The sequence below is a fragment of the Leopardus geoffroyi genome, chromosome C2, assembly GCF_018350155.1.
Source record: "Leopardus geoffroyi isolate Oge1 chromosome C2, O.geoffroyi_Oge1_pat1.0, whole genome shotgun sequence".
NCBI classification, from domain to species: Eukaryota; Metazoa; Chordata; class Mammalia; order Carnivora; family Felidae; genus Leopardus; species Leopardus geoffroyi.
Window position 1 is genome coordinate 55,192,712 of NC_059333.1, and position 12,425 is coordinate 55,205,136.

General features: G+C 35.6%; 1 protein-coding gene across 1 annotated transcript in view; it reads right to left on the reverse strand.

The window, feature by feature from the left end:
• Nucleotides 1-5,378: 5,378 nt before the first annotated feature.
• IFT57 (intraflagellar transport 57) overlaps nucleotides 5,379-12,425 on the reverse strand; it is a 53,047-nt gene continuing 46,000 nt past the window's right edge. Inside the window, exons 7-11 of the mRNA XM_045501922.1 lie at nucleotides 11,768-11,839; nucleotides 10,730-10,861; nucleotides 9,306-9,368; nucleotides 7,560-7,626; nucleotides 5,379-6,560 (exon numbers count right to left, since the gene is read on the reverse strand). Coding sequence (XP_045357878.1) covers nucleotides 6,382-6,560; nucleotides 7,560-7,626; nucleotides 9,306-9,368; nucleotides 10,730-10,861; nucleotides 11,768-11,839 — 513 coding nt within the window. The 3' untranslated portion in view covers nucleotides 5,379-6,381. The remainder of the gene's footprint in view (nucleotides 6,561-7,559; nucleotides 7,627-9,305; nucleotides 9,369-10,729; nucleotides 10,862-11,767; nucleotides 11,840-12,425) is intronic.

Genomic DNA, 12,425 nt, shown 5'->3' on the forward strand with positions numbered 1-12,425 from the left:
TTCACTCTTTAAAATGCCATTTCTCCTTTTAAAATATAAAGTTTTAGGATTTAGACTTGGTTGTTAGGCACATTGTTTTGAAAAAGGTAAAGCTATGATAATGGTTACTATTTGACCACAAAATAGAGCAGGACATTCTAACTACTATAATTATGTTGTTATTAAAGACTGCTTTAAAGGAAAAACAAAAAGCTGTTTTGGCCAGCATAGAAGAGTTTTAAGAAGAAAAACATTTGGCCATGTAATCCTAGGTTCTCTATAAAGTCTCCCAAATCTTCAAAGTCTACTGAAATTCGAAGAGCATTGCATGCATGTTATCATCCACGCAGGAGAGTTGTGAACCAGAGTGACATGGGTCTCCTCGTCTTCCTAACAAAAGGTTGAAAATAATCTTAAGTTTGTATACTGATTTTCACGTGCTCATTTACCTAAATCTGCACTCAAAGAATGTTCTTGGATGAAAAGGTGATTACATATTTAAAAAAAATAATAATGGAACTATATTTGCTATTTGCAGATTCACAATGCAGATGAGAAGTTCTAAAGAAAATGAAACCCGTTTTTAACATTTTCAAATTTACTGGTTACAGAAATTTGTTTTTGTGAAAAACTCATGGGAAATGCTGACCTAGATAAGCTACAGGGCAGGAGAAAAAACTTCCTTAGAATTGTCAAAAACCATTCCCTATGAATCAATGATTATGAAGATATAAGATGTGTTCAGTGGGCCATATAATTTTATTGGGGAGTTCATATTATTTTAACAAGTTGATTTTCTATTTGATTCAGGGACAGGCTAACTTCTATATAGAGCATATAATCTCCAAGAACCATCATTTCTTAAGCTTTATATTTTAAAATAACTTCAGCTTTATAGAAAAATTGGTAAAAAAATACAATGGAAAGGGTTTAATATCCAAAGTATATAAAGAACTTAAACAATTCAACATCAACCCCCCCTCCCAAATAATCTGATTAAAAATGGGCAGAGGACCTAAGTAGACATCTTTTCAGAGGAGACATACAGATGGCCAAAAGACATAAGATGCTTAACATCACTAATTACCATAGAAATGCAAATGAGCTAGATACCACCTTACACCTGTCAGAATGGCTAAAATCAAAAACACATGAAATAACAAGTGTCAGTGAAGATGTGGAGAAAAAGTAATACTCGTGTACTGTTGGTGGGAATGCAAGCTGGTGCAGCTACTGTGGAAAACAGTATGGAAGGTCCTCAAAAAATAAAAAACAGAATTACCATATGACTCAGTAATTCCACTACTGGATATTCACCCAAAGAATAGGAAAACACTAATTCAAAAAAAAAAAAAAAGATATATGCACCCCTATGTTTACTGCAACATTATTTACAATAGGCAAGATATGGAAGCAACCCACGTATCCATAGATAAATGAATGGATAGAGAAGATGTAGAATCTATATCTATACACACACACACACACACACACACACACACGTGTGTGTATATATACACACAATGGAATATTACTCAGTCATAAAAAAGAATGAGATCTTGCCATTTGCAACAACATGGATGGACCTAGAGGGTATTATGCTAAATGAAATAAGTCAGATAGAAGAAGACAGATACCTAGGATTTCACTCATATGTGCAATTTAAGAAACAACAATAACAAAACAAACAAAGAAGAGACTGGCTAAAAAACAGGGTCTTAAATACAAAGAACAAACTGGTAGTTGCCAACGGGGGCACAAAGAGAGGGGACAGGTAAGATAGATAAATGGGATTAAGAGTACACTTGTCTCCATGAGCACTGAGTAATGTATAGAATTGTTGAATCATTATATCGTACACCTGAAACTAACATAACACTATATGTTAATTATACTTCAATAAAAAGCTGCACCTCCTAAAAAAATACAATGAATTTCTATATGCCCTTCCCTCAGACTTCCAAAATGTTAACAATTCACCCATTTTCTTTATCACCCTCCTTCTATTCATATATATGTGAATATACAAACGCACACATACATTTACACTTTTTTTCCTCTGAATCATTTGAGAGCAAGTTGCTAACAGGAGGCACCTTTACCTCCAAATACTTCTATATATTGGTAAAAACAAGGATATTCCCTTACATAACCATAGTACAAATATGAAAACGTTAACATTAATTTGATACTATTATCCAATCTACAGAGTTTATTCAAATTTTACCTGTCATTTTACAAAATGTTTTTTCTGGTCCAGAAATCCAAACTGGAATGGTTTGTTGCATACAAGTATGTCTCTTTTGTCTCTAATTTGGAGCAGTTTCTCAGTCTTTCTTGTTTTTCATGACCTTATCATTTTTGAAGAATATAGGCCATTTTGTACAATGTCCCTCCACTGGATTCCTCTGATGTTTCCTCATGATTAGATTCAAGTCATGCATTTTCAGAAGGAATCACATAAGTGTGTGCCCTTTTCAGGAGACACCTGGTGTCTATTTGTTCCACTACTACTGATGTTAACTTTTGATCACTTAAAGTGGCGTCTGCTAGGGTTTTTCTTTTGTAACATTACCATTTTTTTCTTTGTGGAATAGTTTGAGACTATGCAAATATCCAGATTTTCATTAAACTTTTACCTAGTGGTTTTAGCTTTTGTCAACTTAAATAAAGAGGAAAACTGAAGCAAACTCAAATGACCAGAAATTGAGTTTATTCAGGAATAGCAGAGGAACTACAATTCAGGACACACATGCAAGCTACAGGTGAATCTGTTGAGAGTTCAGGGAGGGCTGTATTTTTGAACAAGGAGTGCACAGATGGGAAGGCCAGAATCTGAGCAATCAGTTCACTGGCTTAAGGATGGGGAGAGACTCTTGGCATACGTTCACTGTTCAGGAGATAAGACTGGGTCTTCTAAATTTTTTAATGTTTATTCATTTTTGAGAGAGAGAGACAGAGACAGAGCACGAGTGTGGGAGGGGCAGAGAAAGAAGGAGACACAGAATCTGAAGCAGGCTCCAGGCTCTGAGCTGTCAGCACAGAGCCTGATGTGGGGCTCGAATCCACAAACTGTGAGATCATGACCTGAGCCAAAGTCAGACACTTAACCAACTGAGCTGCCCAGCTGCCCTAAATCTGGGTCTTCTATAAATCAGACATTTAGGAGAAATCATTCTCTCAGTTCTTAAATTATGTTCTGAGGGTGCATAGCATAAGTGAGAGTCCTGTTTCATATCCTCTGGCTTTATTTATTTATTTATTTACAGTGCCTGTGCATAAGTGGGGGGGGGGGCAGACAGGGAGGGAGAGAATCCCAAGCAGACTCCATGCTGTCAGTGCAGAGCCCAACCTGAGGGTTGATTTCACCAACCTGAGATCATAACCTGAGCCAATACCAAGAGTCAGAAGCTTAACTGACTAAGCCACCCAGGTACCCTCTTCTGGTTCCATTTTAGATTGAAATACTTTCACATACCCTTTGATTCTTGCCTGAAACAATTACTATGGTAATCGCTAGATGGCAATTTCTAAATGTAACATTCTTTTTACATTAGCTATCATTCTGTTGTAAGGAAGACCTCTCTTCTTCTATTGATTCATTCATTTTGTCAACATTAAAAATAAAATACCCACTTATATTACTAGAAAAATGAGTGTATTTGGAAATAGCAGGGGAATTGCAATATGGGACATGCAAGCTATGGTGAACCACAGGCAAATCTGAAGAGACAAAGGGAAAGTCAGCTTTTACTAGGTTAGGAGGAAATTGGGGAGGGTTGTTTTGAACAAAAGTTCATTGCAAAGAGCAACAGTTTAAGGTTGTGGCAGTTTCTCACTGGCTGCAAGCAATGGTTAGTGCTTTGTTGCTGGGCCGGGAGAGATTTTCCTTTTTTTTTCTTCAAAGCAGAAAATGAAATTCCTGTGTGAAAAAAATGTCTTTCCTTGTCAAGATAATTCTTATCTTCCTTCTCTCTGCTGGTCATGCAGGCTGCAACAAGTGGGATGTGCATGAGAGCTCCCCCCTTCAGGGCTTTCTGATTCCATTTTAAGTGAGGTTTCCTTGATTAATTTTCATAATTTCTATCTGAATGGACTCACGATTTCTTGTTTTATTCTGTAGGCTAGAGTTCATTACTATCATTATTTAATGTCCAGTTGTCCCAGATTGGCTGGTAGGACACCCCTCAATCTGTGTCCTTTAGCCATTTTCCCATCATTCTTTGAGCCCTTCTTTACTTTCTGGCAGAATGAAATATTCCCGATTCATATTGTGCTTTCCCTGCCCCAGCCCAGAAGTCTTAGTTTTTCTAAGAAGGCTGTTTTTGTTTTTTTTTTTTCAGTAGAAAAATTAAAAACCAAGATCTGAGGGAAACATTCTGTTACTGAGCTGTCACTGATTCTAGGCCCTCTTAGACACAGAAATCGTAAATGCATGCATATATGTACACATGTGTTTCTATATATTTATATATTTGTTAATCTGTATGTATTAAAAAACCATGAGTCCATACTGATGCTTCCAACTCCAATCTAATACCACAGGGTAAAAAAAAACCCATCATTTACAGTTACTATCTCAAAACTGTGTCAAAACTCATAGGCTTAAAGTCATTAAATTTGCCATGTTGTGGAATAGGAACTGGGTAATGCCTGTCATCCACCCATTCCTTTACTAACCTGTGCTCCGTGTGCTAGGTACTTGAGTAGAATTATGGAAATGAAAAAGACATTCTCCCTCTCCTCAAGCAGCTCGGACTATTAGGGTAGAAGACAATAGATAATCCCAATGCAATACAATCAATTCTGTATCAGAGGTATTCAGTGTTCTATGAGAACACAGAGGAGGAGTAACCAGCTCAAATGGAGTAAACTGGATTATTTCAGAGAAGAAATAAAAATAGGTTGCTCACACTACTTATTGGAAGAGTTCTTAGATTACTGCATGTTTACACAAAGTAAAGAGTGTACTTTGCTTCTGAGCAAAAGTATATTTTATGGAGAGCTCTGATTTATTCAGAAGGATTCTCTGCATTGATTGAATTCATCAAAAAACTGTGCAGCCATGACAGTGCCTATGCGAGTAAGTTCCAAGGGACTCAGTGTTAGCTTGTGGGACCAAAGTTTGGGTTTCCCTCTTTCTTCTAGGCCCCACTCAATAACCATAAAATAAGGGAAGGAAAATTTTGGAGTTTTTCAAACTGCCTATTATCCCAAACTAAATGAACTGACTTCTTTGTCATTGTATTGATTATCACCCTCTTGGGTCATAGAAAAGTTTACACATACTCCTTTTCTTTTAACTAAACTTAAACTCAAGAAGAGTATGAAGAAAAATATTTGCGTGTGTGTGTGTGTTACCTATAAAGACTAAGACAAAAAATTGGGGAGACAAAATATTACGATAAAAATTGAAAAGGGGATTTTATTATTTTTGATGTCCTATACAAATATAGTACTCTTATCAAAATTCACCAGATTTTCTTTTCTTCTTTTTAAAACATAAATGCAGGCTATCTTCTGGTTTGTGCTCTCCTCACCAGTTTCCCCCAGATGTTAAGTCTGGTCATGCTAGTATTGCTTATTTTAGCAATTTAGCAGTCCCAGAGTAGAATTTTGCTCAGTAAGATGTGTAAGGAAAAATCACTGACACTGGGAGGCTGATCTTCACGTGTCTTGCTGTCTCCCATTCTGCTATAAATGATTCTTTAGTACAGCCGATACCACAGAAAAAACTAGGACTGAGACACGTATATACTTTTTTTTGTCACTACAGACTCAAACATGCCTGAAATGTTTATTAGGTGACCTTAGATCAGAGATGATACAAAATCATTTTAGCCATGACATACTCATGATAGGTAATAAGCTTCAAATGTTAATAAGTACACTGAAGTTTTTTCATATGCTTTTTAAAAGAAATGTGATTTTAGGTAACCATAAAGCTGAGGCAAGGGTAGTCTGGGTTCTTAAAAAAGAATCCCCAGCCATCATTAGCTGCCGCTGGGCACAGAGGCAACTGTGGTCACTGCAGAGGTGGACCAAACTGAAGGTGCCAGGCTCATGTCAAAGGTCCATGTGGTGTCAGCAGCAGCCGCACTACCGAAGGCATGGGTCATGGACATTGGCTTACATAAGGAACAGTAAGAAAAACATGCCACCAGGTGGGGGCTTTAACATATGTATTGATTAGTGAAAGTTTCTTTCAAAGTGAGACTTTTTAATCACCTTATTATATTCAATTTAAAGGCTTTAACCATCCATTATCACGATACAATAGGTATGTGTATATATGTAAAAAAACACCCACTGAACGTGCTTTGTGTTTTGAAAATCTATGCAACGTGAAATATACTTTGATATAAAAAAACAACTAATCAGAAGCATGAAAAACAGTATATTTTAATAAGAGCCTACTGCAGATTCTGGAATGACTGTCGCATGCATGTCCCTAGTCATGTTAGACTTCTCTTTCAGTTTTGATTGGAGTAATGTGTGTTCTACAACACCAATTCTGATGTCCATCTGAACAGTTTCTTGCTTCAGCTTTGTTAAACTCTGTTTAATCTTCACCAAGGGAGCTGCAGAATGAAAATAACATGCAATAAAAATGTATATTTGGAGTATCAGTGTATTACAGAATTGTATGACATTTTCCTCACTTTGTCTGAAGACAAAAATGAGGTTAAAAACACAGCCAACAACGTACTGGCATTCACACGGTTTTGCGGTGGTATTTTAAACACCTGAGATTTTTTAGGATGGGAAATGATGCAGCATTTGATGTGCTACGGCTGAATTTCCTTTCTTTTCTAGGGGAGGAGTTGTTAAAAGGGTATTTGAGGATGTCTTTTAATATTTTTTATGGGCTAGAATATTTGTCTGAAGGAAAACAGATACAACTGGCGAAAAAAGAAAGAATTACCTGTGAGACACAGATAATGGGCTCATTCAAACCTAGCAAAATCTTCATACATCCCCTTTTAAAGGATCCCTCAGTATATACAATTAGAGCTCTAGAAAATCTTTCTAGAGCACAGAAGGGCCTTAGGCAATCACCCAGGGCCATGTCAAAGTCACTAGCTCATGATGGAGCATGATTAGTAGAGGATTATTAATTCTTCTCTATTTGACCCCTGCCCAGTCAGGTCTACTAGGGGGAGAGGAAGAAAAACAAAGGTCGTCCCATCCCTGCCTCCATGCCGTGTGGGCATGCACTTAATGCTCTTTTGTACATAAAATGGAATAATGAAGCTCATTTGATGAAAACAGAAAATATTATTTTCTAAAAACTGGAATAACAAAGTATATACTAAATATTTCCCACTCTATCTCTGAATCAGTGCAGTTTGAATCAAAAAATCTTAAATGAGAGTAAAAAAAAAAATGACTCTTTTCAGCTGATTTATAAGGAAAAACTGATTATCAGATGCCATCTCTGTACCATGTACTTACTACCTCTCCTCAAATTCATTTTAAAAAGCAGATTCCCTATTTTCTAATACCATTTTGTTAAACAGATTTCTTAAAGGTATATTCTCGTCTTGCTCATTTTCCCCTTAGGATGAGTGTGCACTCACCGCCGTCAGTCATGCTGCTGCCTTTTTCTTCCATTTCCTGCTTTACCTTTTCTAGTTCTTCTGTAACCTTTAATTGAAAAAAAAAAAAAAAAAAAGTCTTCATGAGCTCTGAATTTTAATAAAATCTCCAAAATTACTGAATGATGTATTAAGAACATTTGGATACAATACATCTGTAAAGGGATATAAAGATCTTAGGACTCTTCTGGACACAATTAGAATAATAAGATAAAGTATGCAGACACACTAGGCTTTTTATCTTCTGAGAGTGCTCCTAACATTAACTTCACCAAATGACTGTCTCAGATTGTCATGTGACAATGCAAATGGTTCGGTTGTCATTAATGGCATGTAAAGCTTGCCATTATCCCCTTGCATCTACCATGCCAGTCTTTAATAATCAGTTACTAATTAAAATAGTATACACATCCAGAGAAAGATTTTGGATTTCCGAGGTTTACTAGGTATCTTAATATTATAGTCTTATAAGAAAAGATGCCACTTTTTCCTGTACAGGACACTAAAAATAATGTTTATAACATATGGCTGCATATAAAAATATGCTAACTGCTCTATCCAAACCAATCTCTCCAAGAGGCACATCGTGCTGTCATATTGGCTCTTATCTGTACTCTACGTCATACTCAAAATTATACTACTATAACTTCTATTAGCAAAATTCTAATCTAGTACGTTATCTTTAAAAAATCAAAAAATTTTTAAATGACTAGAACTAAGCCATACTTATTGTAACTTAGTAGGCTTTATTTTTATCATACTGGTGAGTAAAAACTTCCTTGGGAATCAAGTGCTCATTCAAGTAAAGCAAATTAATTTTTTTTAGGCACCTGCAATGTTACAACTGGGGATAACTACCTCCTGCAAAAGAACTAAATGGTTCCCTGGACTCCCTTCAAGTGTTAATTTACCTAACATTAAGTGAGCACTTTACTTCTACATAACATTTTATTTGCCTAGAGGCACCACAGGATTAGAGTCTAAATATTTCTAAAGTTATATTTTTAGTATTTTAAAATAACTATTTATGCCTCAAATAATCCCTATAAAAGGAGCTTAATTCTATTATATAGAAAAAGCCCATGACAATTACACTGAACTGTAACCAAAGATAATCTTGTACACTGGTTACTGATCTTGTAAGATTTTTCTTCCTCTCAGCTCTTCATTAAAAAAATTGGAATATATATTAGATCTTACTCTTTTGCAAGATAATGAAAATAAATACAATAATATATGCAAATGTTTCAGAAGTTCCCAGAAGGAAAAGGTTACAAGCCACTTCTAGTTTGTGGGTAGAGAAATATTCAGGGTCACACACATCAGGAGCAATCACTGAAAACAAATCTTATATCTTACAGACTAACATTAAAACTTGTTATAAGCCATTTAAGCCAGTGCTTTACCTACGCTTCTATATATTAATTATAAATGTTATGTTTTTAAAAAGATTAAGGAGGGTTATAAATGTGCTAATATTATCAGCACGTTCTATGTTAAAAAGTGAATAAAACAACTTCAGGCATTTTATGGAAATAAGTAGTACATAAATACATCACTGGATTCACTGATAAGAAAACTAGGGATTTTCTCCTAAAGAAAAGGACTTAAAGCCACAGGAAGCAGTTACTGAAATAACGCACGGTTGTAGCAGTATTAAACTACCAATGGCTCTGAACAGCCAGGGCTCGGCTGATGGTGGGAAAAGAGCACGGGCACAGTGTGTACCTCAGACAGGAGCCTGGTCCTCTCCGTTACTCCGCCATTACCCTGCTGGTATCGCTCCCTTGCCTAAGGGAGAAAACATTTTGTTTAATGACAAATTCAAGACAGAAGCAGATTACTTAAATATGACCTCTTTGTGTTTGCAATTTCTGCATATCATTTTATGACACCCCCCCATTTGTGAATACATTTGTGAAAGTGACATTTAACTGTAGCTATTTTATAGCCCTAATAGGCACCATGTACTTAAACTAAAGTACTATAAAATGATGAATGACCTTAACCTTCACATACTGATGGTGTAACTCACATGGGCATGGTGCACAATAAAAACTGTCCTCGGCTATTCCCAAACAGTTTAGGAGAGTAGCTCTTGGTCGATCTAATTTGCATGCTATGCAGAGAAAACCAGTTCTAAAAAATCAATCATAATACAGCATCAGGATGAGCTATTAATAAGGATTAACAAATGGTATGACAGTATGGAATATGTTCTTGGGAACTAATCTAACAATTATTTAATATCAATGCTTGACAGATACACAGTGGTTTTAATCAGAGACTTTTACAGCATTTTGGAAGTAAAAACATCCATGGGTAGTTGTGTATATCAGGGAATCATTTGTTAAATAAATAACGTAATAAAAAAGTGAAGATTATTTTCTGTTTGGTCTTTGAGAACTTCTGAAAGTACAGAAGTTATCTCAAGTTTATTTCCATTTTTTTCCTTCTTCTACCCCTTTTTGCTGAAAGAAAAAAAAAATGTCTTCAACTGACATTTGCAGGTGTTCTTACTAGTCTCCCTTCAACAACAGAAAAGAGGGGCATCACTCCCAAGGAAAGCCTTGAGATCCCAACTGGGGTACAAAGGACTGCTGCTTTCAAAGGCTGAAGGTTTTATTTTATTTTTTTGGTGGAAATTCTGAAACCTTGAAAGGATTAAAAAATTTGCTCATTAAATTAATTAAACTGCTTGTCTTTGAACGTGTCTTGCTTTCATATTCCTTATTATGTGGCTGTAAGCCATTAAGGCAAGGATGTCTTTTCCCTCTGACACATGTAAATGCATACTATTCTTTTTCCTCCTACTCATACGGTAAATTAACGGCAGACTTAGAAACAAAACCAGGTGTCCTGACACTCTGTTCCTGTTCTAAGTAATGTTCCCCAACAATACATGCCTTCATTTATTTAAATCAAATGAAGAAACGCATTTAAAGACTTCTAGGAGATAATTTCTATTTCATGTAACATGAAGATGACAAGTTCTATTGCCTCACGTGGCTTCCTAAAGTAGGCAGAGAATCCATGTGTTGCTATTTGTGAAAAGCATTTCACGATTCTCAAATGAAAAGTGCTGTATCAAGTTTGGGAATTGGGGTCACCAACTGAAATAAATCCCTGGGGATCTATCATTCCTAAGTTACCTCACTCAGTTGGGCTTGAGCTGCACGATATTCTTGAACCAAGTGCTCAAGCTGATTGTTGATGTACTTTTCTCGGCTGCCGATCTTTTCCAGAGTCCTGCTAATTTCATTATGAAGTTTATCCAAAAATCCCTAGAAATTCCATAGGATTTTAGTAGATAAAAAAATTCACAAATATATTTTTCAAAAACAGTATGAGACGGGCTAAATCCCCTTCAATCCATCCCACAAATTCTCAACCACTTGTGAAAAAGATAGCTTGTAATTTTCAATAGCAAAAGAAGTCTGTAATGAGAAATATTTTAGTCACACATGGCAGAATGTTAAAATAAAAAGGCACCTGGTAGTGTTAGTCAATTCATTAGTCCTTATGCATATCTATATTGTACGTGAGTGGAATCTGCTTTATAGTTCACAAAGTAGGTAATGGAATAGCATGACTTTCTTGTAGCACAGTTCAAAGACAACTAGAATGTTCCAGTTGGAGGAAGGTCCTTAAATTTATAGTTCTAGCCTGGGACCCATAACTTCTCATTCCAACTTTGTTTCTTTGTGACATCCTCCAAAAAGTCCTTATTTCTGGCCAGAGCAGCCGCAAGCCTATGGAAGTTGGAGGTTCTAAGCACTGCTGGGCTGGCATTCTGTTATCCTTTGGGATCCAGAGAGGAAAGAATGATGAAATGTTGAAATGATGAAATGTGTGTGTGTGTGTGTGTGTGTGTGTGTGTGTGTGTATGTATATATACATATAGTGTGTACATATATATGTGTGTGTATATATATATATAGTGTGTATATATATATATAGTAGATATATCTCTAATGTGTACTATAGTATATATTATATTTCTTTTGAATAAAGTTACCTTTCTTTCTTTAGTTAGTTTAAGTGTTAGGGCTGTTGAAATGTAATATGGTACAATATGTAAGATCCTCTAAGGCAAGGATTGTCTTTTTTTCCTTTCACGTTTTCCTTTAGTAAGTGTTCAACAGATGAGTAAAGTACATTGATTGATTCACCTGAAGTAATTCACATACCTTGGTCTCCTTTAGAGCAGATTCAATTCCACTTTTATGTTGGTGCATTTGGTCAACATGAATTCTCCAATCCTATGGGCACAAAAGCATATAAAAACAAGTAAAATATATATTTCCTTCTTTCCTCTACTTTTTTTGTCATCATATCCTTTATTTTAATTACTTTGGTTGTTGCCCTATTTCAGGTAGCAGTGTCCTATATATAGCTTGCAATCTGATTATAAAGGAATATGTGTAGAGCACTTTAGGATAAAAGGCTCTAAATAAATGTAAATTATTTTGTGTGTTCACAGAGTGATGTCTGACAATTTGAATATAAATTATTCCTGCACTGCTGGTGGTTAATATTTATGACTACCCATCAAAATGAAAAAAAAAATCTAATTACTAGAAAAGAAATACTTGTTTAAATAGTAACAACTGCCAGAGGCAACTCTGGAATCAAGTATCATATATCAAGGATTAGTTTGTCCCCTGAAAATTAAGCGGGGGCCCTCTTCAGGAAGACTTTTCTTTCTTAAAAAAGGAAATCTATAATGATTATTAGAGTTCATATATTTTGAGATAGATCGGAGGACTACTAGGCTGACTCAAATTAGTGTGTTAAAATCTATGCCAGTATTTTAATTACAAGATATCTTCAAAATTTTTTTGTTTA